This window comes from Tenrec ecaudatus, chromosome 4, assembly GCF_050624435.1.
Source record: "Tenrec ecaudatus isolate mTenEca1 chromosome 4, mTenEca1.hap1, whole genome shotgun sequence".
NCBI classification, from domain to species: Eukaryota; Metazoa; Chordata; class Mammalia; order Afrosoricida; family Tenrecidae; genus Tenrec; species Tenrec ecaudatus.
Window position 1 is genome coordinate 18899259 of NC_134533.1, and position 26112 is coordinate 18925370.

Below are 26112 nucleotides of genomic sequence, written 5' to 3' on the forward strand. Positions count from 1 at the left end.
CTTGTGGTCTTCAACATTAAAGATTACAATGGGTGACCTACATTTCTTATAGGTGCCATAGACATAGATTTTGAATTACCAAACTATTTTTGTTGGAATGCCATAAAATATAAGAGATGCTCCCCCATGGAGAAAATTCAGAATTGGACATTAATATGTGGGGCCATCTTTAAAGAAACTCATGCCACCCCTCTCACATCAAAGAGTAAATTTGCATCGGCCTATAGAAATGACCCACCTTTCCCATGCCATGCTGAAGAACCCACGATCAATCTAACTTATGTTAATTCCTCCTCCAAAATGGGTTGGAAATTTGAGTTGTGGAATAATTGGGGATATGATACTGATTTCCAAATACTTCCAATCACGGATCATACATTCCAATACTACTATATGACAGAGTACAATGGATGAATGAAATTTGGACAATTAAACATAGCAGTGTTTATTGGGAAAAGGGAATTAATATTACCCATTTGGATCAAACCAATCTCCTGTGAAGATTGCTACGTTTCTAGCAACAGCATCAGAACACGCAAAATATACAGAGGTTGTTTCAATCAGATCTATTGCCCGAAAACAACAATACAGAAAGAATGGACTATTGGTAATTAAACCCTGTCACCATTCACTTCAACAGCACCAGCTTCCCTACCTATCTTTGGCCAGCCAAAGTTAGTATATGCTAAACCTGAGTTACTGAGAATTCAATATTCATTTAACATTGAGGATTTCATGGTAAAAAATTATATTCCCTGGTGTTTACCACATGCTAATAATGTGCCACTACCTGAAATCCCCAGATAATCACACCAGGTGGATCGAGAAAACACCTGTCTCTAGGCATGACTGCAGGGGCAATTTTTGGCATTGCAGACTTAGCATGGGATGCTGCCCAAGAGGCAGAAATCCAAGATATAATCCAAGATATTTGTCATTAAGCTGACAAATCTGGAACACATAAAAGGTGACATTTTATATTTACAAAAGACCATACACAAATTGTCTGGACTGCTAACCCACCCCCTTGAAAAAGCCAAAACTGCTATTGCTAATCTTCAACAAGAAATTAGTTATATTCAACATTCCTTCAAAAGACAAGGTGAGGTCAGTGAAATGCTGCCCACCCCTTTCAGATCATTTCAGATGAAATCCAGCTGTGAGTACTTGCAACAACTGACTGCCTCCTGGAACGATATTAGAATCTCGGTTATTTTTAAGACCAGATTCTCCACTAAAGGTAACATGAAGGTTAAGTTCAACATCACACAACCCAGTGGCTGTGCTGTGAGGTACTTAGTTTATTGTATCAACTTGGCCAATAAACACATGTGGGATTAATTGAAGGGCGGAGAGATAAATGGCTTGTCAAGCATCATCTTTCTTTTCTCTTGCTCTCTGATCATCAGACCAGTGTGTGGCTGCCTTGCTTGTTCTGTGCTTCTATTTGTGAGCTACACTATCAGTGGGACACCTAACCCATGGACTGTGTTGCTGTGATTTGAGGTTCTTTCAAGACATGCTTCACCACACCATTGGAATTTACATCTCTTAAGCTGGGGACTCTTGGACCCTGTCATCTGGCTGACTGTTGGACCCTGTCATCTGGCTGACTGTTGATGACCTGCCTTGCTGTTTTCTGTCTGCCCAGAGAGCCTGGATTGCACTACAGTGGAATAAGTGATGACTCTCAAGACTTGAAGAACGGCCGGTGTCTTACAACTAACCATATTTCAAATGAAATCTGCTGAAGGAAGGCAAAAAGCCTTCCCTACATGTGGATCTCACTTGACAGTGGTGGTAGTGTTCTATGGGTCTCTATTGTTCATGTATGTGCAGCCTGAATCTGCTCATCCATTTAGCACTGACAACATTACCTCTGTGTAATACGCATTAGTCATCCCTATGCTTAACACATTCATGGGCAGCTTAAGTTCAAAGAGGTACAAAATGCCTTCCACAGGATCTTTAAGAACTCCTGTAATGTATTTAATATAAAATATTACTCAGGTAAGTTATGAAATCTGTAACTGCTGTTTAATGATGATCATATTTCTACTCAATATAATGGTGTTTTCTCCATTATAGAACCATTATGGATGCAACTCAACTGCTTGTAATCACAAAAGAATAGGACAGAGAATGATAAAGCACATATACATCTAATTGTTTCCACTTTACTCATTTATGTTCATATTAAACATCATATTTTCACCTTACATTAAATATAATGTCTTGCTCAAGATTTCTTGTTTCTAGTTCAGTCTAACTGTAAGTGATTCCATGGAAGCTCAAAATTGTCCCCTTGAACATTTATTAGACACCATTGTTTGAAATTTTGTATTAAAGTATGTCAGTGTTAGTGTGGTAAAGGATCTTCTGAATTTTATTTTGATTGCACTTTCTGAACCTAAATAACAATGCAGTGAAAGTATCTTTGTTCACACAATGCATGATTTATTCGTGTGCAAATTTTGACAAAAAGTCCTGGTGATCTACAATTAAGCAATTACATAAAGTAGTTTATTTTAATATGTTCTTATTAGGTGCTGTTGAGGTGGTTGTTACAAATAGTGACCCTATGCACAAGGGAACGTAACTCTGCATGGTCCTGTGCCTTCCTCACAATCATTTGCATTCCCAAGCCTATTGTCACAGTCACTGGGTCAACCCGTCTTTCAGAGCTTCCTCACTTGGCCACTCCTGTACTCTGCAATATGTCCAGAGGATGCAAGATGAAATCTTGCCTTCCTTGCCACGAAGGAGCTCTCTGCTCCTACTTCTTCAAGACTGATGGATGTGTCCTTTCAGCAGTCCAGGGTACTTTCAATATGTTTCTCCAGCCCCACAATTCAGCTCCATGAACCCTTCTTCTGTCTTCCTTATGCACTGTCCAAGTTTCACATGCACGTGACACAATGAAAAACACCACAGTTTGGATCAGGCTCACATTATACCTCAAAGCAGCCTCCTTGCTTTTCAATACTCTAAAGAGGTCTTGTGCAGTGGATGAACCTAATGAAACATGTCTTTTGATCTCTTGACTACTGCTTCCATGAGCACTGACAGTGGATCCAAGCAAGACAAAATCCTTCAGAGCTTTAACACTTTCTCCATTCATCATAATGTATCCTATTGGTCCTCTGGTGAAGGTTTTGGCCTTCTTGGCATTGAGGGGAAATGTACATGTTTTAATACATAGCATTTAATTAGATTTATTTCCTCTTTGGGGACTTGGTGCTCTCCCTAAATACCTATTTCTTTGTGCTGATTTTATTGATTAGATATAAATATAGAGCAAGTAATTGTGTAAGTGATCCTGGATTTTAAAAAAAAGATGTATTGGAAAGACTAAATGATGTATCATTGGCAATAAAGTAATGGAGAACATCATGGTAAAAAATATTTTATGAACCAGAAGAAAATATTGACACATTTTCCAAGTTATATCAATTAACTAGGAAAGTGTGGTATTGGTAAAGAAGGAAAAATAATATGTCAACAAGACAAGTCTTTGTAATAAAATATTTACTTTTAAACACTCAAAAATAATGAAGGCAAATAGAAGTGGGAATCTGGCTGCCAGAAAACAACCATCAGAAGACCTTCTCAGCTCATCCAAAGAGAATCTCGTGCTCCTTGGAACTCAGAAAAATAACTGAAAAACTAAGGACACCAAAATCTCTTAAACTCACAGATCGGCAGCCTCAGCTGTTTATAACTCTCTTTCTTCATTGGCCAGTGGCCTGAATTGCTTAACTGTGCACCCACCTCCTTTGCGCTCACAAACTATTATCTGCTCCCACTTCCATTTACCCAGACACACCTCTCCCCCTGCTGGTATCTGGGGACCCTGCATGGATAGCAGACTTCATGGGAAGATTTGGTTCAGATATCCATTGGCCCCAAGCAATATATTTTGCCATGTTTAAAATGTTTTTTCTTACTTCCAATGTTTATAATTACTGAAGCACATTTTAGAGGGAGACAGAAGCATTTGGGAGACCATTTGTTTTGTTTTGTCATGTTGGTTCCTGTGGAATAAAATCTTGATAATTTAAAGAAGTCATTGAAATAATAGTACATAACAAACGTGAAGGTCGTGTTAACCCCAACTGATTACAACCTCATGAGTCTCAATAAAACTGTTCTCAACAACATTTTCATTTGTTTTTATGTTTCAGAAATCTTCCAAGATGCCTCTGAATAGACTTAAGCTATTTATTTTCTTTCCCCCAGCAGCAAACAAGTTAACTATTTGCAATATCCCAGGACTTCTGAAAAGAAACTAACAGACATTTCAAAAAAATTTGGAAGACATCATAAAATTCATCTATTAATTTTATAACCCAGAAAACTCAGTGTGAAAATATATTGTTAACTTCAAGGTCAACCTATTCATTATTTCCTTGCTTTTGGATTAAATATATTTCTAATGCTTTTGTCTAGGGAATAATAAACCCTATGGATATTTTTGTACAGTAAAATTTCCAAAAGCAGGTAGAAAATGACTGAATAAAATTTCATAATTTTTACTGAATTTATTCCTTTGGGACTGACAGGTCAGACTCCATAGAAACTTGAGCTTTTTGTATTGTTTTGGGGAGTTCATATCAGTACCTTTGGGGATAATCTGTGCATGCTATCCTTAATCTGCATCACTCCCAAACTCCACAAACCCATGCATGCTATCCTCAGAATCCAACCTCTCTCTCATTTTTCTGTCCTTTATTTATTAGACAACTCCTAATATTAATGAAAGGATCTCCAAGGTATTCTATGTTGCTACATGTAAAAGGCAAGGTAAAGAAAAGTTACTTTTTTGAACATGCATAGAATAATTCTAGATAAATAAAGAACAGTGTAGTAAACTAATTTACCATGTGGAACTCTCCATTGTGCTTTAAACTGCCTTCAACCCCTGCTAGCAGCTAGCCTCCCCCCCTCTTCCTTCCCTACCCTACTCTCCTGAGAGACCTTGACTCTCCTGACATGTCTCTGGACTCTGGCTGCACAACTTTCAACAGATGTAAACTACCTTGTTAGACCTTGAGTTGTTACCTGCAGATCTGCTTCTACCCAGCCCCTTTCACCTGACCACCTGACAAGAATGTATCTACTTGAATATCTGTCCTCTTAACTGAGCTCAGCGCTTGGAACTTTTAAAGTCCTGGAATTTCTTTGTCCTGTGTGGAGAGTGTTTCAGGGTGGTATCCCACTCCTGATCCAGCTGTATAATAAGGCTTTAATTTTTAATAAAATGGTGTGGCTGATCCACCCAGTACAATTACTGGGTTGGAGGGGAAGGACCAATTTTCATGTTTTGTACTTTAATTTTGAACAACATGAATAATTTCACTATTAAAATCTTAACAAGGAGAATTTTAACCATAGCAGCATGCATCTCAGATGTGTTACATCAATGCAGGTCACTCTTTTGAAATTGTGTTGTATGCTTTTCCATTTTTCAGAAATCCAGGATTATATGAATCCAGGGTGGAGGTACTTGAAAGGAGGTGTAAATGGGAATGATGTCAAAGAGTCCATGTAGAAAAAAATGGTTGGACACTGATTGTGGTACCAATTGTACAATTCTACTTGATTTGATTGAAATATGGAATGAAATGTTTTATGGATTAAAACTCAACTTAAAAAGAAATAAAGTGGCTGATAATCTACTCCCTCTGGAAGGAAGAGAGGGGGTGGTGGTGGATTGAACTAGAAGATGTCAGGTTTGGAAATATTTTGAGCAAACAGACACTGGAGAAAATCAATGCTGAAGAGATCCAGGAGCACTGAATCTCTGGAGAGAGAGAGTAAGCTGAGCAAGTTGAAATGTCCTCAACGGAATGAACAACTGATGTATTCCAGGGCTTTGAGTATGCAACGAAGAAAGGACACATCATTGAGGGGGTGGGGTTCCACAGCAGTGCATCACACCCCCTGGGAGGCTGTGACAGTGGTGACTGGGCCACTCCTGTGCCCAGGGTTGTTGGGTGCATCAAATTATCAAGGTTCATTCAGCATAGAGCAGCTTTCTTTCTTTCCTTTTCTCTGTTTTTCACTAACTAGTGGACCAGCATCATGGGGTGGGTCTTATATACTCCCTCGAGCAGTTGGGCCATCTCCAATGGGCTTGAGCTGCAAGACTAGGTGGGCATTTTTCCCCTTTTCTTTTTCCTGTTTTCTCTACCCTACTTCAAGCTACTTACTAGTCAAAAATGATCTTCTCATAAGTAGTGCAAAAGAGGCCGCGCTAATACCCTACTGCTCTCCGCCACGAAGCAGAGCACTAAAGTCTGTCCAAGGCTCCCAGAGCCAAGCTTAACCATTTTCAAACAGCAGAGCAGAGCTTGGCCTTTATGAAACACAATACGAACAGTGGAGGAGCTCTCTAGGGGTGGTGCCCACACATTCCTGTGCCCTAGGGCTGCCACAGCTGCTACAAAGACCCACCCAGTGCGGAAGAAGTTGATAGTGCTTTCAGGTTACCAGGGATAGCTTAGGAATTTTTAATTTCTTCAATTTGTTTTTTACTCTCTTGTTGAATAGTATCTCCTGACCAACAACAACAAAAGGCCACAATGTAAAAATATCATAATGTCTCAGCAATAACAGTGGATTAAACTTTATGCCAAGAAACAATGTTGGATGGTGTGTTAGTCTGGATAGACTAGAGAAATAAATGAACAGACACTAATGTGCACAAGAAAGTGCTTTATATGCAAAGCAATTGAATATTGAGGAAGCCTCCCAACCCGGTGCAGATCAAATTCATAGGTCTGATATTATTAACCCATATGCATGAAACCAAGCTATAAATGCCTCTTCAGCTTGATGCAACACATTCAATGATACTGAATGCAGGACAATCACAGGGCAGTGGGTGGAAAGACTTGTGGATCCAGTGGTGGTAGGAGATGCGCAGCGCTGGCAGGGGTCTTCCGGGGACTCCTCTAGCTGGCAGGACCATGCCTGCACTCCATAAGGCTCTTTGTCAGTAATCTCTGGCAGGGAGTGACAGAGAATCCCTCCTCCAGTGAATTATTTATCTCCTTAGCACCTCCAAATCCAGTCATCAAGCGTGACCTGATTGGCAGGCTAAACTCCACCCCTTCACTCTTGCATCAGATTGACAACAGATTAAGTAACTACCATTTGTGGCATTAAACAATAACCAATATGTGTATCCAAAGACCTTCGAAAACAAGATAACGGGAGGTTGGGTGGGGGGGAATGGCGACCTGACAGGACTCATCCTTCAGGAGCTCCTGCTGCCAGACCAGAAAATTGGGAAGTAAGGGGAAGGAAATGGGAAGGTAGAGTCCTGAGCCTCAAAATAGGGTATCCCAGTCTCTTCTGAACCTCTTCATATGTGAAATTTCCACTCACAAAGCAAACCAAGAAAGCTCTAAAGTGCTCTAGCTTTGGTGAGCACTTGGGCACCAGCTGTGCCCTTGCCCAGAGCAGCGATTTCTGTAGGCAGTCACCCGAGGGGACAGAATCCCAGACACAAGGGGAACCCCATGCCAGAGCTCTATGAACAGTTGGCTGCCTTGAGCTCACGGCCTGGGAAGTGATGGCAGACAGAAGCCATAATTTAGAGTAGAAGAAATAGCAGATATTTGCCTCAAGATATTTGCGGTGTAGGAGAAAATAGGTGGAAAGTCAGGAGTCCAGGGACTGAATTTAGTTCCAATTGGCCAAGAGAGAAACAACCTTCCTGATAAACTGGATCTTCCCCTCTGGGGTTCAGCCTGACAGCCCCCAAATTGGAGCACATCAAAAGCATAATTTTTTAAGGGTGAAATATATATTAGTGGTTTAAAATTCAACCCAAAGTCTGGTTGTTCAGCTCCAAGTAGCACATAGGTGGGAGCCACTTAACATAAATTAGCATAAAAAGAAACCTAAGAATGCCAGAACTCAGCTACAGGGCCTGGTGGCGTTTTGCATAGCAAAGCCTCCCTGCAGCAAGTGTCAGCTTTAAACAGCAAGGAGCTGCAGCCTAGAGATGGTGGAAGACAATTTCATTTGATTTTAATCTAGCTGGTTAGGGGGATAAAAATTAAAAATAAAATCCTCTGATCTAACAAGTACCACCAGACTAGATAGGACAATAAGCCAGCTTCCCCAGTGATTCTACACATAGCTGGGGAAGCCCTGCCTGTCCTGGGGCCCTAGATGGGGCTGTGGGAACACCCAGTGGCCTCCTCCCTGCCCCTGCTGCAGTGCTACACACATCAGGAGGCAGGTACACCAGTGAACTCCAGCACTCAACTGACGCCTGGCCACAGGTGTGATCTTGACTTTGAGGTAATCCCACACAGCATCTGTGGAACCCTACATCAAATGGGTACACCACCCTGCTACCTTGAGGAAGAGTTGGAACTCCTGCAGCCTCACAGACAGGTGATCTAGTCTCAGTTATCTCCTTACTCACTTCTCTATTTCTTCTCTATCTAATCATTAGCCTTCCTATCTTTCCCACAGCAGTCAGTCTCAAGGAGCTCAGGTTTGTGTTGTTTTTTTTTTTTCTTTTTCCCTCTTTTTCCTCTTTTCTCCCACTCTCTCCTATCATATGCCACTTCTGGGTTCCAGGTTACTACCCTCCACTTAGGGCAAATCAACCCAAATAGCAGGAGAAACTCCAGTCCGCCATCCGTGGGAGTGTTGTATACTATACAAAGCAGCTGGGACAAAGACCTACACCACACTAAACTGCTGAGGAAACCTCTGTGAGATCTATAAGGAGATCTCCTCAACTAAGGCAATTATGCCCACCACCACTGGGTCTCTGCATTAAAACGGCACACCTACCTGCCATTGTGGGGCACGGTCTAAACCCCTCTGGCCCCACATTCAAGCAACAAGGGACTAGCTATCTCTTTATTCTTCATTTCCTCCTTGACTCTCGCCTCCTTCTTTTCTATCACAGCCAATATTAGTGAACACAGTTGTTTTTTCCCCTTATTTCTCCTTTTTTTTTTCCTCTTTCTGTCTTTGTTCTCTTTGCTTCTCTCTCTGCTTGTATGATTCTCTCTGCTCCCTTTGTTTCCTTTGACATGCAACTGCTGGTTCCCTGACCCCTACAGTCTGCCTAGGGCAACCCTGTCCTCCCAGTGGGCAGCTTGACCCCTAAGACAGTGTTACACAAAGAACAAGTCAGTGGTACACACAGTACAGCATGGGGTCAACTATTTCTTAGCTATTTTTAATATTCCCTCTTCTCCATCTCTTTCTCTTACCATTTTTCTTTCTTTGTGTTCTTCTTGCACGTTTTCTTCTTTTCTCCTCTTCTCCTAGCTCTTCTCTATTTCCTACCACCATCTTAACAGATTTAGTTCTCCTTTAAGTTGTTTTATTTTCCTTCTTTCATTTTTTTTACTGTTTTCACTGTTTTATACTCGGTGCATTTTAGAGTATTGGTGTCATTTTGCTTGGTATTATTGCTGGAGTTTGTGTCTTCTTCTTTTTCTCTTTTTCCCCTTCTTTAACTCTCTTTCCTGTCACAAGCCGCTGGCAGACTCCAGGTAACTCCCCTCTGCCTACGGAAATGCTGAAGGCCCAACTGGAGGAACATCCACCCTCATTTATTAGCTTGGCAAGCAGCTGGAGATTTCACACAGTTCATCGTCCACACACCAAGCAGCAGGGATTTCTCCCTTACAAAATGTGGGAGTATCCCAAACCATAATCCTGAGGCCCTACAAGTGACGGGGGACACGCGTGACCACCACTTCTGGGACGCCACATTACTATGGGAACATCTACCGAACCTCCAAGGTGATCTTGCTTTCTATGGCATTTCCCCTTCCAGCTACAGAGCTCTACACCAAGGACGGTATACCAGCACGACCTCCTCAGCACTACAGTTGCTAATAAAAACACCACAGGCCAGCTGAGGGACTCCAAGAACTGTGAAACCTATTTAGAGATCGGCCAGGTAAGCAACGCCCTCGTGGGCCCACAAAAATCCGACCATTGTCACAAGAGATGAATATCCAACACTCATTCCAAGTAATGACATACTGGACGGCTAGGATAAGATTGAAACCACATGAAGATATAGCGATAGTCTGACCCTTCAGTATGGCTATCAGCAGGTAGTGCAATGAAGTACTCATACGAACCCCCCAAGAGAGACCCCAGGGCTCTATGGCTCCAGGAGCCTCTAAAACAACACACCGCAACAAGTTCTAACAGCTTCAATGGAAAAGCAGGAAACAGAAGAGAATGTCGGAAGAAGTGATGAACCCAATAATGGGCATAGAAGAGGCATATATTGACCTGCCACTAAAAGAAACATTCAAAATGCTGCTTGAAGTCATAAAGGATATGAGGGAAACAATGCAGAAAAAAGATGAAATGATAGAGGAGATAAAGTCAATGCACCAAAGGGAAATACAAGACTTAAGGGATGAAATAACAAAATACAGTGACAAATTGACAGACATTGCCAACAGACTAAAGAAGGCAGAGAATCACACCAGTGACCTAGAGTATAACCAAGCAAACCTCAGCAATCTAAAACAGCAGTCAAATAAGACAATTAAAGACACTGAAGAAAACCTGAGAACCATATCTGACGCTATGAAAAGGAACAATATTAGAATAATTGGACTACTGGAACAAGACACAACAAAGAAGTCAACAGTGAAAATAGCAAGGGCATTCTTAGAGGAAAACGTCCCCAGCTTAATAAATAAAAATCAGGCAACCGTTTAAGAAGCTGAAAGAGCACCAGCCAGACTGAATCCTAAGAAGTCACCAAGACACACAATTTTGAAATTATCTAACTATGAAGAAAAGGAGATCATAAAAGCAGCTAGGGAAAAGCAAACAGTCACCTGTATGGTACCCCAATAACAGTATGTTCAGATCTACCAGCGAAAACAAAGAAGAGGAGGGAATGGAGTAACATATACCAAAAATTGAAGGAAAACAATGCAAACCCAAGAATACATTACCCAGCCAAATTATCTATTAAGATAGATGGAGAAGTAACAGTTTTCTCAGGCAGGGAAACCTCAAAGAATACATAAAAAGAAACCCAGTCCTACCAAAGATCCTTGCCAGTTCAGTATGACATTTTATCAACATCCAGAGTATACTCTTATTTTTAGATATCTTCTACACATTTGTAATTGCATCCCAAATGGTGATTACACTTCATGCTGGTAAAAGCAACTTTTCCTTTCTCTGCTATCTTTATGTAGCATTTGTGATTGGGGTGTCTGTTACCACAGAAAATTTCATGTTGGCATTGATGGCACATGACTGATATTTGGCCATGCAAATACATTGTTTTACACTGCAGTTATGTATAAGAGAAAGTGTATAATTCTGGTCACTGTGCTATGGTTCCATGGAACAATGTATTCCATGGAACAACACAATAAGTTTGGGAAAGGTACTCTACACAGTTGGTTCCAGAATATAGAAAAGACATTCAAACTCCTAAATTCATTTGGATCCCCCAAACAGGCAGAGACAGCACAAACCAAGCTACAGACCAGTAATATCTATATGAACACTGACACAGAATTCATAAAACCATCCTGTCAATAGAAACCAGCAACATATTAAAAAAATTAAACATCATCATCAAGTAGGATTGATAGAAGGTATGCAAGATGGTTCAACAGTAGAAATACAATCAATGTAAACTGTTTAATCAGCAAAAGAAGAACCACATGGTCAATTGATACAGAAAATTCATTTGAAAATATCCAACATCAATTCCTGATAAAAAAAAAAACACCCAACAAAATAGAAATAGAAGCAACAATTTTGTGAAAACCCATGGACAATATCTCATTCAATGTGGTAAATCTAAAATAACTTCCTTTGTGTTCAAGACCACACAGGAATGCCAATTATAACCACTTTTATTCAATGTAATGTTGGAAGATTTTTTGTGAACCATTTAGGCAACAACAAAATGTCAATCAAGATTAACAAAGAAGAAGTGAAACAATCATTTCAGACAGGTGATATGATTTCATAGGTGGAATACTTTAAAGACTCAACCAAAAATAATTGGAAACGTTGAAAGATTGGGCCATGTGGCAGATTAACAGACAAAAGTCAATCATATTCCTAATAAAGTGAGCTATGAAATAGTAATCAAGAAAATAAAAGTATTTACAATAGCCACACAAAAGCTAAAGTCCTCAGGGATAAACCTAACTGGAGAAAAAAAAGAGTTGTACTAAGTAAAATGTGGAAGAGAGGTTAAAAAAAGAGAGAGAGAGAATAATATACTTGCATGTGGTAGTTACATAATCTGTTGTCTACTTGAGTCTTAAAAGTGGAGGGGTAAGGTTTAGCCTGTCATCCAGGTTGTTGCTTGATGACCTCATTTGTAGGCACTGAGGAGATATAAACCTTGCTGGAAGTTGGACACATGCTCACTCTCTTGGAGACTGTCTATTGACAAGGTACACTCCCTGTGAGACATCTCTATGGACAAGACATGGAGCTAAGCTAGCGCCCTGGAGCTGAAGGAGCCATATGGAGACCCCTGCCAGCATTGAGATGCTTGCACTGCCACTGTATCCACAAGACTTAATGTCCATTTATCTGTTGTCCTCCTGAATTTGGTGTCATTGCAGTTATTGTGTGAGTCTGAAGGGTAATGTACAGATTTGTATGGGACATATGGGTTAAAATTGGAATTATGGACTTGATTTTAACTTGATTTTACAAAACATGGATGCTTGGTAGTCAATTGCTCTTATATAGAAAGCTCTTTCTCAAACACATATGATTGTATTTGAACTTGTTTCTCTAGACTACCCAGACTCACACATTATGGTACCTTGGGAGTGGGGGTACTAGAGAAACAAATCAAAAAGATGAAGAGTGAATGTTTGTTCAACCTGTGCTTCATGGTAGTTTTTCTTCTTTGGCTAACCACTTGTCAGATATGTCCATGCAGTTTACTGGGTGGTTTTCTGGAAAGAACATGGGAAGGTAACATTTTGATTCTTTTTATTGGTCATAGTCTTTAGTTATGTCTTTCTGAAATGGTGAAAATGTTTGTGATAAACAAAGTCCAGATGGTAAAATCACCCCTTAGGTTAAAATGGGTGACAGAAAGCTTGACTCAGGCATAATGCTGTCAGAGGCGTAATCCTTTATTTTTGTACCAGTAGAAGAATTTAGATAAGGATTAAGATAAATTAGATGAGAACTGAACTTGACTGTTTCAAGAATTGTGATTCGTTTCTGATTCTATTTTGTTTATAATGATTTTGTCTGCATTTTATTCTTGATATAATGATTGATAGAAATGATTGTTTGGAATTATTTATATATAGAGCTTGTAAATCCATTTACATTGACACATTATAATTTGATCTTTAAATGGGTTTAGGATAAACCTGCAAACAAGGCTCTGAAAGGATAAGCTTTCCCAGTGCTTTGGAGTGCTCAGGAAATTTGCATTCCAAAAGACTGCCCTAGGGGATTGTTGAAAGATTAAAGAAAAGAGGAACTCCTTGGATTTTTGAAATTTGAACTATTGGTTTTTGTCAGGAGTTGGAAAAAAATCTGGACCATGAAGAAACTTCCTCTCTAGGACTGAACATTAAAGGGAGCCTGTGGCAGACTGAAATGCTTACTAGGTGACCACCTGGATCCACATATTGAGGTTAGGTGTGACAAAAGCAGCAATGAAGAGACAGGTTGAGTCTGGCGACTGATACCCATGGTCCGGGTTGGCAAAGAACTGGAGAAAAAACGGTTAGCAAGCTGACTGGTCTGAAGTTCATGACCTAGCCCAGGGGAACTAGAGTTGTTGAAACTTTGTGATGGGTCCATGGTCTAAAGGAAAGACAATCAATTGGCACCCCGATGAGGCTAAGTGAGGCCATTCACATTGAGTTGACCAGAACCTGACCAGTTTCTGAGGTGTTATTTGAGCCTGTGAACTAGTGCATATTGTTGCAGACTTTATGGTGGCCTGTCCTTATTTGAATTCTTTAGTCCATTTATTAATGGGGACTTCACAAGGTTCCCACTGGAATGAATTTTTTCAAGTCAAAGAATATGATTCTCTTCAGAGCACTGAGTTGATATAAGTGGGCAGTATAGAAATTGAATACCCCAAATGGGGAGATAAAGGCCTAAACTGGTTGTATTATAAACTTTCATAGGTGCTGGATGATATTCATAGGATTAGAGCATTAAGGTATAAGTGTTACTTAACTGCAATTGTTAGTCATTGGACACTTTTATTTTGTTCACTTTTAGAGTTAATTCAAATGAGGGTGGTACATATTGAATTGTGAGGATTTTAGTTTTATCCTGTACAGGTACAGATATGATTTTATTATTGCTTATTTGAAAATTATATATGGAAAAAGAGTTGTGTGAAAGTGTCAAATTGACCAAGGGTGTTCTGTAGCAGTTACATAATTTGTTGTCAGGTTGAGACTAAAGGGTGGAGGAGAGGGTCTACCATGTCAATCTGGTTGCAGCTTGAACACCTCATTTGTAAGGTTAAGGAGATTAATAGCTTGCTGGTCATGGGACACACGCTCGCTCCCTTGTAGACTCTGTACTGACAAGGCTCACTCCCAGTGAGACAGTTCTGTGGACAAGATATATGGAGCTATGCTAGAGCATGGAAGCTGAATGATCCATGTGGAGGCCCCTGCCAATGCTGAGAATCTTACAAGCCTCTGGATTCACAAGGTTTCCTACCAACTTCCCTGTGATTTTCCTGCATTTGGCATGGTGGCGTAGGTTGTGTGAGTCTGAGGAGGAAATTATAGATTTGTATTGGGCATATGGGCTAATATAAGACTTATGGACTTGATCTGGAAGGAGCAGGGATGTTTTCTCAATATTTAATTGCTCTTATATATAACATTCTTTTTATACATATATGGGTGTCTGTGAATTCGTTTCTCTAGTCTACATGTACTAACACAATGTAAAGCTGTTCCATGTTGATGGATAGGAAAGATTGTGAAACATCAGTGCTGCTCCTAGGAATCTATAAATTCAACACAATTCCAATCCATATCTCAATCCTATTCTTTAAAGGAATAGAAAAACAAATTGGAATTCTCTTAAATGTTTCCTGCTTCTCTACATAGAAAGGTTTTTATGCTTGCCTGCAGAATAACTACTCAAATTAACTCTGTATTCTTTGTTATTTCTGCCTTAATTAGTTTTCATAGTGCACACAAGTAAATTTTTTTCACCATGAATAAATTTGTCGTGTGACATGTTGTTGTACATAGTTTACCAATGTAACCTTCTCAAAATTCACGGACAATATGAATTGGAATATACATCAATATATTCTTCACTTCCTTCAAATATGTTTTAACTGTAAAGCTTCAGGTCAGCTATCACTTATTAAAATTTATATCTTCCCTTGTATCTTTCTTTGGTTCAGTTTTATTTATAAACTAGTATCGCTTTTGCAAACACTGCTTGTACTTAAATATTTTGTATTATGATCTGATTAATAAAATCATCAAAAAGGAATCAAGATATCTAAAGAGGGTAGGAGGCATCTTAAGAAGAAATAAATCAAATCAAATGCTACTTTATGAAAATAAGCTAGTCTAGATATTTGCTTGATCACAGAATAGATTATCATTTTTATTTGTGACATTGAAATTGTGTGCTAAAAAGAAATTAAATCATCCATCATAGGGCAAACACAGATACTGTGATTGCACTGATGATTTAGATTCACCGAGTATAATCATAATAAATTCAGAAGATACACTATATTACTAAACACTGGCATACATTACCAAATAATTTATCATTGTGATGTCCAGTAAATCATCAAGGGGACAAGTACAAGCTCCTATGGCATGACTTCAGGAAACAGTAAACTAGAACTAAGGACTTTGGGAAGGGCATGGTATTTTATTATAGATAAAAATATGATGATTAATATGAATTTCCATGGTGATGGGAAATGATCCAATTAGCATGTGCTTTATCATTGCTTCCATGTAATTTTGTGATTACATGTTGTTCAGTTGTACTCATAAGAATCCTTTAATGAAGCAAATGCAATCATATATCCTAGCAATATCATTATTAAATAGCATTTCCCTATTTCATACTTACAAATATTTGAGTGCAGCATAGATTAGAAATGATTAACATAGAAGAATGAATAGGAGGCTAACTAATCATTAATTTAGCCAACAGGGTTGCAAATAACTGTCTTCAATTTTGCTTATACTCATGTTTTAGGTTTCAAAAATAAAATAAAGTTAAGATATTCAAGGTTTATTTAAAAAACATTTAGCAACATACATACCTAATGTGCTGATGCAAGATACAAGTGTTCCTTTGGGCAAATTCTATGCACATTCAGAAACACACAAGAAGCATTGTACCAAAAACAAGGGAATTTAAAAATGATATAATATTTGACTTGAAATCTAAAATATAATAGTTCAATTTGGGTGGCTCTGAGGAAAATGATCCATTTTCCTGTGCTTTACAATTAGCATTTACTGTAAAACCAAAGAGAACTTAATTATATTAACTAGAATTATGATCAAGTGATATTTGTATTTTAAAAATCTTCCTTAAAGCAGCATTTTATTTTGAATATCAAATACAAAGTTTGCATTTAATTTTCAGGAGCCGGTTGAAAGCAATTTTCACATCTTTGTTTCTTAAACTGTAAATGAAGGGATTGAGCATGGGGATGATTAATGTGTAAACCTCAGAGACCATTTTGTCAGTTTCAAATGAATGCGCAGATTTAGGCTGCAGATACATAAAGAGTAGAGTCCCATAGAACACAGTCACCACTGTCAGATGAGAGCCACATGTGGAGAAAGCTTTTTTCCTGCCCTCAGCAGAATTCATTTGAATTATGGACATGAGAATAAACATGTAGGACCCAAGGATTATAAGGAGTGAGGAAATTAAATTAATTGCTGAAAATACTAAGATCAACAATTCTATTTCTTGTGCATTTGAACAGAGCAAAGGTTGCATGGGAGCAGTGTCACAATAGAAATGACTGATGACATTAGAGCCACAGAAAGTCGAGGTAAAAATCATACTGGTGACCATCAGAGACTGAAAGGTACTGTAGAGATAGGTAATTCCCACAAGTGCATGGCACACTCTTGGGGACATGATGACATTGTAGAGTAGAGGGTTGCAGATGGCCACGTAGCGATCATAGGCCATGGCCGACAAGATAAAGAATTCACTGATAATAAACAGAAGATAAAAAGCCATCTGCATGACACATTCATAATAGGATATGGAATTTTTATGACAAACAAGATTTATTAGCATCTTGGGATAAATGACAGTCGAATCACCAAGATCAATGAAGGCCAGGTGTCTGATGAAAAAATACATTGGTGTGTTTAGGCGGGAGTCTACCTTGGTCAGGAAGATCAGGCCCATGTTTCCAAACACTGTGACCAAGTAGATTATAAGGAAGATTCCAAAAAGGGCAAAATGCAGCTCAGAGCTCCGTGTGACTCCAATGAGAATGAACTCCGTCAGTACTGTTTGATTCTGGTGGCCCATTTAGTCCAGCGACCTTTTCTGGGAAGAACAGAGGAATTGGTATGTGTCCAGGTCTATTAGCGAAACACATAAAGTGAATTGCAGACAGAATGGAGACTTTATCTTCATACTTGAGGATGGAAAAGGAATTACTGAATCTGGTTTTATTTATCATGAGATTTATAAGAATCTCCTTTCTAAAATTGTAGGATCCTTCCAGGTGCATAGTGGGTGGTGAGTAGGGTTGCCAACCCCACAGCAGCAGTGTGAAACCACCCGTCACTCTGCAGGTGAAAGACAACACTTTCCTACCCCATGAAGAGTTACAGTCTTGCAAATCCACAGGGGGAAATTCTACAGGGCCCGTAGTGTTGTTGTGGATTGGACCTGTGTCAATGGCAATGAGTTTGCTTGTTTCTTTGTTTTTAATAAAATGCAGTATTCTTTATTATGATGTAGATTATACTTCCAATGTGAGCAATGTACTTTACTAAGAATACCATATTGCTAATTAACAGTAATACCTCATACACGTATATTATCTCCACACTGGGACGCTTACTTTCTCTTGCTTATTTTTGTTTCTGAGAAATTTTGTGGGAATTTCCTATTCTTTTTTTTCTGCCCCTTATTTCCTTTTTTAAAAAATCATTTGATTAGGGACTCATACAATTCTTATCACAATGCATATATCCATCTACTTTGTCAAGCCCATTGGTACATTTGTTGCCATCATCATTCTCAGAACATTTGCCTGCTACTTGAGCCCTTAATATCGGTTACTCATTTCCCCCCTCTCCACCCAATCCTCCCTCCCTCATGAACCCTTCATAATTCATAAATTATTATCATTTTGTCATATGTTTCCCTGTCCGACGTGTGCCCCCGCATTCTTCTCTGCTGTCCAACCTCCAGGGAGGAGACTATTCATAGTTTCTTGTAATTGGTTCCTCCTTTCCACCCCACATTCCTTCTACCCTCCACCCATCGTCACTCTCAAGTCGTTGGTTTCCTTTCTTACTGTTATCGCTTTGTTCTCATTCATGGCCTACCTTGCAATAGCTTGATTTTTGGTGCATATTATTATCTCTACAGATCTATCTAGATAACATAGAATGGATGAATATTCTGGAAGAGAAAGCAATGGGACCCGTGGTACGGGGGAACACTGGAGAGGGGGAAGCAGTGGTAAGGAAGTGATGCTGACAAACCCAGGAACAGGGGAGCAAAAAGTGATCCAGAAATCAGTGGCAAGGAGGGTGTGAGAGGCTTGGCTGGGATTTAGCAAGGGCAATGTAACCAAGAGAAATTACTGAAACCCAAATGAAGGCTGAGCCTGATAGTGGGACAAACGGAAAGTAAAAGGAAATAGAGGAAAGAAGTAGGTGACAAAGGGTATTTATAGAAGAATAAATGCTGTCATGTACATATGTAAATATGTAAATATATTTATATAGGTGGATTTTCCTATTCTTGAAATAATAGACGGACATAATGAGAAGTTAGTAAAGCTTAAATTTTGCTTTCTTATCTGCACAAGCCCTCACTGAAGCCACATAATGATAAACCCATTTCCATGGAGTCAATGCCAATCTATAATAACTGTGTAGTATGGAGCAGAATTGTCCCACACAGTTTCCAGGATTCCCAATGTTTATGGAAACAGACTCCCACATGTTTCTCTCCTGATGGAAGAAATCACTAGCCATTTGGGTAACAGTCAATGCTGGACCACGACATCACTAAGATGACTCATACAATTGTTTATCTGATAAACAAACTAACTCACTGCCATCAAGTCAATTCTGACTCATGGCAACCCTAGAGGACAGGGTAAAGCTGCTCCTGTGGGTTTCTGAGACAGTAACTCTAGGCAGGATTAGAAAGCCTATTTTAGTCTCCCTCAGAACACCAGGTGGTGTGAATTGTGGCCTTATGATCACAGCACAGCAGTTAACCACTATGATAACAAGGCTCCTCTTTTATCTGATAATCTCAGGGAAAGTAACACCTTTCACCCCTGATCAACTAATATTACTCCATCAATTCCCTTCTGGCTTCATTTCTATTGCGTCTACCTAATGCCATGTGGTATGAGAGAGCTTGCAAACATTTCTAGACTCAAGTAAGGGAGAATTGACTTTCAATATTTTTTTGAGAATTGGTGGTTACATTTATTTGATTCAAAGTCAGTGACATGTTTCATAAAATAAATTTTCTGTCCTGGAAATCTTTTTCCAGCTAGTATCCTGGTATGCAGTTTTATATTTAGCATTTAATGGTTTTATTTATAATTTTGTGTTATTCGTGTCTTTTATTAATATGTTTAAAATTTTGTACTCTAAATATACAATTACATATTCTAGATTCAAATTTATGTCCAGTCTATAATTAAACATCTGCTTGATGAATTCAAACTGCTAAACAGGACTCTTCTTTTTAACCTTTTTATAAAAGAATCATCAAGACCCACAGTAATTTAATTAATCCTCACTAATATATAGATTTATATCATTAGTCAAAGATTTTGAATATTCCATTTGTGTTCTTAAATTTTCCTTTCTTACAAGCTTGATACTTCAGGATATATGACATTTAAAATGTGTTGATTTATTGCATTGCTTACTGCATTATTTTTTCTAAAACTCCACAATAAAAATTAAAGAGAATAACACACTGATTTTCTAGTATTCAAGTATTAACTTCTTCCCATTGTCATGGCTTATAACTCTATGAAGAAACTCCATAAACAGAGTGGAAATCCGTGAATGTAGCTTGTGAATGTCCCATAGTGCAACCCACTTCAATGCACTCGAGCCTCCTCTTACATTCTGTGGGTGTCTGATTCTATAATGATCAGAGTCTTGAAAATCCAATGGGTAGTGCTACTATATGCTATGAACCAGAACTGACTCTACAGCAACGGTTTGTTTGGTGTTTTAAAAAAAATTTTTTTTTTTCACATGGAGTGTAATTTTCATGATATTAAAACCAAAACCCCCAAACCAAGAAACTCCAGCTATAGTTTTTGCCTTCTAGGTGACTCTATGGAACAGGTAAAAAATGCCTCTGTAGGTTTCTGAGACGGTAATAGATTATTGGAGTAGAAAGCCCCACCAGTCTTCCACGGAGGGACTAGTAGTTTCAGCATGTGGACCTTACATATCACAGCCCAGCACAAAAACAATAGACTACCAAGTTTAGAATACTGCAAAATGTGCTTCTTAGGTTGGCACAGGAGATGTAATTCAAAGTGTTCATTGGCATACAACACTGAGAGTATTATTGGAATGTAATGAAATATTAAGTTTTCTCCTGCAAACTGTCGAATTGGAACTCTCAGGAGTCACCAATAATCTTCATACTTAGAGCTGAGGGTCCAGCAGATCTTTGCTGAGGATGGTTTTTTTTGGTCCTGTGACACTTGGAATAATCATCTAGGAATCTTCTCGTTTTTAATATTAGTTTTGACATCTGGTCCAGGAACTTCAAGACCATGATAGCGCTGAGGGATTTTATCCTCCATCATCCCTTCTTCCAGAATGAACAAGTCTTTTGTTTCTACCCTCAGTTCATTCCCCTTTCTAAGTCCCTATTCCTCTGTAAGAATGATAAGCAGAAGGTTTTTGGAAGGTCATTTTTATCTGAAATTTGCGAATCCCGGAACAATTATAGGGTTCTATTGTAGGATAGCCTTCACTCTGAATTGAGCACAGGAATTTATAACCCAAATAACCATCTTAACACTTTGAAATCTGTACTGTTTCTCTAAGTATCATTCCAAAGCGAATTAAGTCATTCTTTATTTCCATTGTCAGTCACTAATTCTTTATTTAAGTTCTTAATTTTGTGAAATTTTCTTGTGTGGAAAAGAATGTCAATGACTTGTTCTGAACATCTTAATTGATAAATTTGAAAAGGTTCTATTCAAAGTAGACAGGAAACAGAAGTAGTTAGACATGGTGATAGTTGCTAGGATTTATTCTGCGTCAGCACATTCTTTATGGTTCTGTTTTTGAACACAGAAAGTTTGTCAGTCTACTTGGTTTTTAGCGCCTATTTTGAAAAATAAGACTTATCCTTAAGCAATGTAGTAATGGAAGAACACTACACGAATCATAAAAATAATAGCAATGTAAACAACAAAATCATGACATTCTATTGCCGATGATATTCTTAAAATTATTTCCAGTTTATCAAGTATTTCATAGTTTATGTGGGAAATAAATATATTTCCACAAATATTTGTATAGAGAGATAATTTATAATTAACCAAAAATTGCATATGAGTTATACAAATAAATAAAATTCAAATGTGCCAGGATGCCCTGGAAGTCATGTATTTAATAAATTTATTTGAGTGACATTAGTGATTAGGTTATTCTATATTACCCACTTTCTCTTTACTTGCAGTATCTACATGCCACACACAACTTTCACAAATCAAATAGATTTAGGACATGCTGAAATGATCAAATAATGAAAGAATGTCCTGAAAACACTCTACCAACACAGGGAACCCCATTCAATAAAATAGATACCTGAAGGGGTTTGTTAGGAATGACAGCATGAATATATACACAAAAATGCAATAAGTTCTCAAAAATTACAAATATCCTGATGACCATCAGAATGGAGACAATTCTTACCAGTCCTCCTTAAATAAAGAAAATGGAATTTTTTTCTCCCAAAGAATTGCTTCTGTTGCTTTGCTAGGAAGAATTTATGGTTGTTGTCCTTTGTGATGTTCTCTGAGGAAAGAGGTTGTAATTTGCTGATTATGTAAAATTATCTGAGAGACTTTTTAAATGTGCCCGATGTGCCCGCTAATTATCTTGGACACCCATCCTATTTCCCATTGGAACAAATTTGAAGGCAAGGAAGAAAACAACAACAGAAATTCTATGTGCAGTCCCATGGAGACATACGTGATGTAAAGGAACACACTTACAGTCAATGATGAACGTTACATCAGAAAAGAAAAATCCCAGGGCAATACCAGTAAAATGAAAAGATTTGCAGTCATGATGACATATTGCTATGTCTGATTTTCAGTCATTATTTGAGTGATACATTTTTCGAAAATATCTAATAAAGTAGGTTTTATATGTGCATCATGCAATCCCTACTTGTCTATTCAGTGTACACAGAGCTCAGGGAAAACAATGTAGTTTACCTTTAGTCACACAATTAATGATTATTAAACTTAATAGTGGATCTAACCTTTAAATTGAATTTAGTGACAACAAGTAGTATTATATGTTTTGGGGGTGGTGGGTAGGCAAAAGAGGGGAGCATAAAAGGGAGGCAATTTCAGGAATCCATGTAGAAAAAGAATGGTTAGACAATGATTGTGGTGGAAATTATAAAAGTCTATTTTACCTGATTGAAAAGGAAATGATATGTTATATATACTAAATCCTAACTTAAAATTAAGAAGTGGCTGAAATTCTATTCCCTCTGGGAAGCAAAAAAAGAAAACAGAACAAAAAATCAAAACCGAGAGAGAATTGAACTAGAAAATTTCAGGTTTAGAATCATTTGGAGATAACAGACACAGGAGAAAATCAATGTTGAAGACAAACCAGGAGTACTGGATCTCTGCAGGGAGACAGTAAAGCTGAGCGAGCTGAAACATCCTCACAGGGAAGAAACAACTGATGAATTTCAGGGCTTTGTGTACGCATGGAAGAAAGAACAGATGGTTGAGAGGGTGGGGGTACAACAGTGCATCACACCATTCTGGGCGCGACTCCTGAGTGCTTCATGGGGTCACAGTCCATTCAGCATGGAGCAGTTTTCTTTCTTTCTTTCCTTTTTGCTGGTTTTCACTAAATAGGGGACCAGGATCGTGGTCTGGGTCCTATAAACTCCACCTTGTATCTTGTCCATCTCTAATAGCCTTGGGCTTCCAGGCTGGGTGGGGAACAGTTCCTGTTTGTTCTTTTGTTCCTGTTTTCACTACCCTCCTGCAGGCCACATACTAGACAAAACTAAGCTTCCCACAAGTAGCACAAAGGGTCAGGGCTAATACCCTGCTGCTCTCAGCCACTAAGAGGAGCACCAAAGGCTCCCAAAATGAAGCTTGACCATTTCATACGGCAGAACAGTGCAGAGCCTTTATAAAAACACAAGCCAAGCACTGCAGGAACTCTATAGGGGTAGAGCCTACAAATTCCTGTGACCTTGTGACCTTGAGCTGTAGCAGCTGCTACAAAGACCCACCCAGTGCCAAAGAAGTTGACAGTGCTCAGAGGTTACCACGGATAGCTTAGGAGTTTTTATTTTTTTCTATTTCTTTTATTCCTTCTTGTTTTCACCTGCGATTCTGTCCTGGAATCCATTTCCTTGTTCATTTTTTGTGTGTATGTGTGTATGTATGTTTGTTCACTTGCCAACTCATGAGGTAACCACCCTTGAACCTGCAAAAGGAACACCTAGGATATAAGGACCAAGTCAGCCTAATGAACCTCAAGGACCAAAAAAACACAAATCAAAAACATCGTAACATCTCAGAAGTAACAGAAGATTACAATTTATACAAAGATACAATATGGGATAAATGGTTTGTTGGTCAGGGTGGACTAGAGAAACACATTCAGAGATACTCATGTGTATAAGAAAGAGCTTTATATACAAGAACAATTGACGATTGAGAAAGCATCCCTGCCAAGTTAAAATCAAGTCCATAAGTCTAAAATTAACTCATATGTATGATACCCATGTATAAATTTCTGTTCAGACTCATGCACCACATGCAATGGTGCTGAATACGGGATGATCACAGAGCAAGGGGTACAAAGTCTTGTCGATCCAGTGGTGGTAGGAACATCTCATAATGGCCATAGGTCTCCACATGACTCCTCTAGGTGCCAGGGCTCTGGCTGCATCAGTGTAGCTTCATCAGGCTCATTTTGAGAAATCTCTCACAAGGAGTAAGTCAGTGTCCCGCCTCCAGTGAATCAAAATCTTAACTTCCCATGTTCTTTCTAGAAAACAACGCTGTAAATTGCATGGATATATCTAACCACTGGCTAGCCAAAGAAGAAAACTACCATGAGGCAGAGGTTGAACAAACATTCACTCTCCATCCTTATGATTTGTTTCTCTGGTATCCCACTCCCAAGGTACCCTAATGTGTTAGTCTGGGTAAACTAGAGAAACTAATTGATAGACACTCATATGTGCATAAGAAAAAGCTTTATATATAAGAGCAATTGACTACCCAGCCCAGTTAAGGTCAGGCCCATAAATCTAATATTAGCCCATGTGTTCCATACAAGTCACAACATTCCCGTTCAGATTCACAAAATACATGCAAACATTGAAGGCAGGAAGATCACAGGCCAATTCTTGTAAAGTTGTCTGATTACAGTGGTAGTGTCAGCATCTCACTGATGGCAGGGGTCTCCATATAGCTCCTTCAGCTCCAGGGCTCTAGCATAGCTCCATGTGTCTTGTCCATACAAATGCTTCCCAAAGAGTGAGCCTTCTTAGTAGAGAGTCTCCAAGGGAGTGAACATGTTTCCCACGTTAAGCGAGCTATTTATCTCCTTAGTGCCTACAAATGACCTCATCAAGGTGCAACCTGATTGACAGGCTAGACTGTGTTTCCCCACTCTTAAGTCTCAAGTTGACAACAGATTATGTAAATAGCACCTAAAATTATGTAAATCTATTTTGTTTTCTTTCAACTTTCAATAGTCTTACTTACACATTTTACTTTGTATAAATCTTTTGTGTCTCTGGTTAGGCTTATTCCTGAGTATTTCAGCTTTTGTGTGGCTATTGTAAATAATTTTATTTTCTTGATTTCTATTTCAGAGTTCACTTTATTAGGAATATGATTGACTTTTATCTGTGCCCTGTGTCCTGCCACATGGCCCAATCTTTCAATTGTTTCTAATTATTTTTGGTTGAGTCTTTAAAGTATTCCACATATAAAATCATGTCTTTGGCATGCAGTGAGAGTTTCACATGTTCTTTGCCAATCTTGATTACTTTGATTTTTGTTGTTGCCTAATGGTTCTCACATAATCTCCCAGTGCAACATTGGATAAAAATGGTGATAATTGGCATTCGTGTATGGCTCTGGTCACCAAGGAAGCTATTTCAGATTTATGACATTGAATGAGATATTGTCCATGGATTTTCACAGTGAAAAAGACTGAGAGAAGTTTAAAATGGATGACAGAAAACCTGACTCTGCCTTGGTGCTGTCCAAGGCCTTATCCCATATTTTGTAACAATAGAATAGTTTAGATAGGATTAAGTTAAATTAGATAAGAACCCAACTTGACTGTTTTAAGAATTGAGATTAGTATCAGATTCTATTTTGTTTATATTGATTTTTTTCTGCTTCTTATTCTTGATATAGTGATAGAAATGATAATTTGGTAGTATGACTACACATAGCTTGTCAGTCCACTTACCTTGACACATTATAATTTGATCTTTAAATGGGTTTAGGACAAGTCTGCAAAAAAGGCATGGAATGATAAGCCCCACCCAGTGCTTTGACTTACTCTGGATATTTGCATTCCAAAAGACCTGCCTAGGGGATTGTTGACAGATTAAATCAAAAGGGAA

The 26112-nt window shown here is 38.6% G+C and overlaps 1 protein-coding gene across 1 annotated transcript; it reads right to left on the minus strand.

The window, feature by feature from the left end:
* Positions 1-16602: 16602 nt before the first annotated feature.
* LOC142446407 (olfactory receptor 8K5-like) lies at positions 16603-17544 on the minus strand. Its single transcript, XM_075548157.1, has one exon. It carries the CDS (start codon positions 17542-17544, stop codon positions 16603-16605), a length of 942 nt encoding a protein of 313 aa, XP_075404272.1.
* Positions 17545-26112: the final 8568 nt, after the last annotated feature.

Bases quoted from the DNA above. Each gene is read 5' to 3' on its own strand.
- LOC142446407 (XM_075548157.1), bottom strand. From the start codon at position 17,544: ATGGGCCACCAGAATCAAACAGTACTGACGGAGTTCATTCTCATTGGA.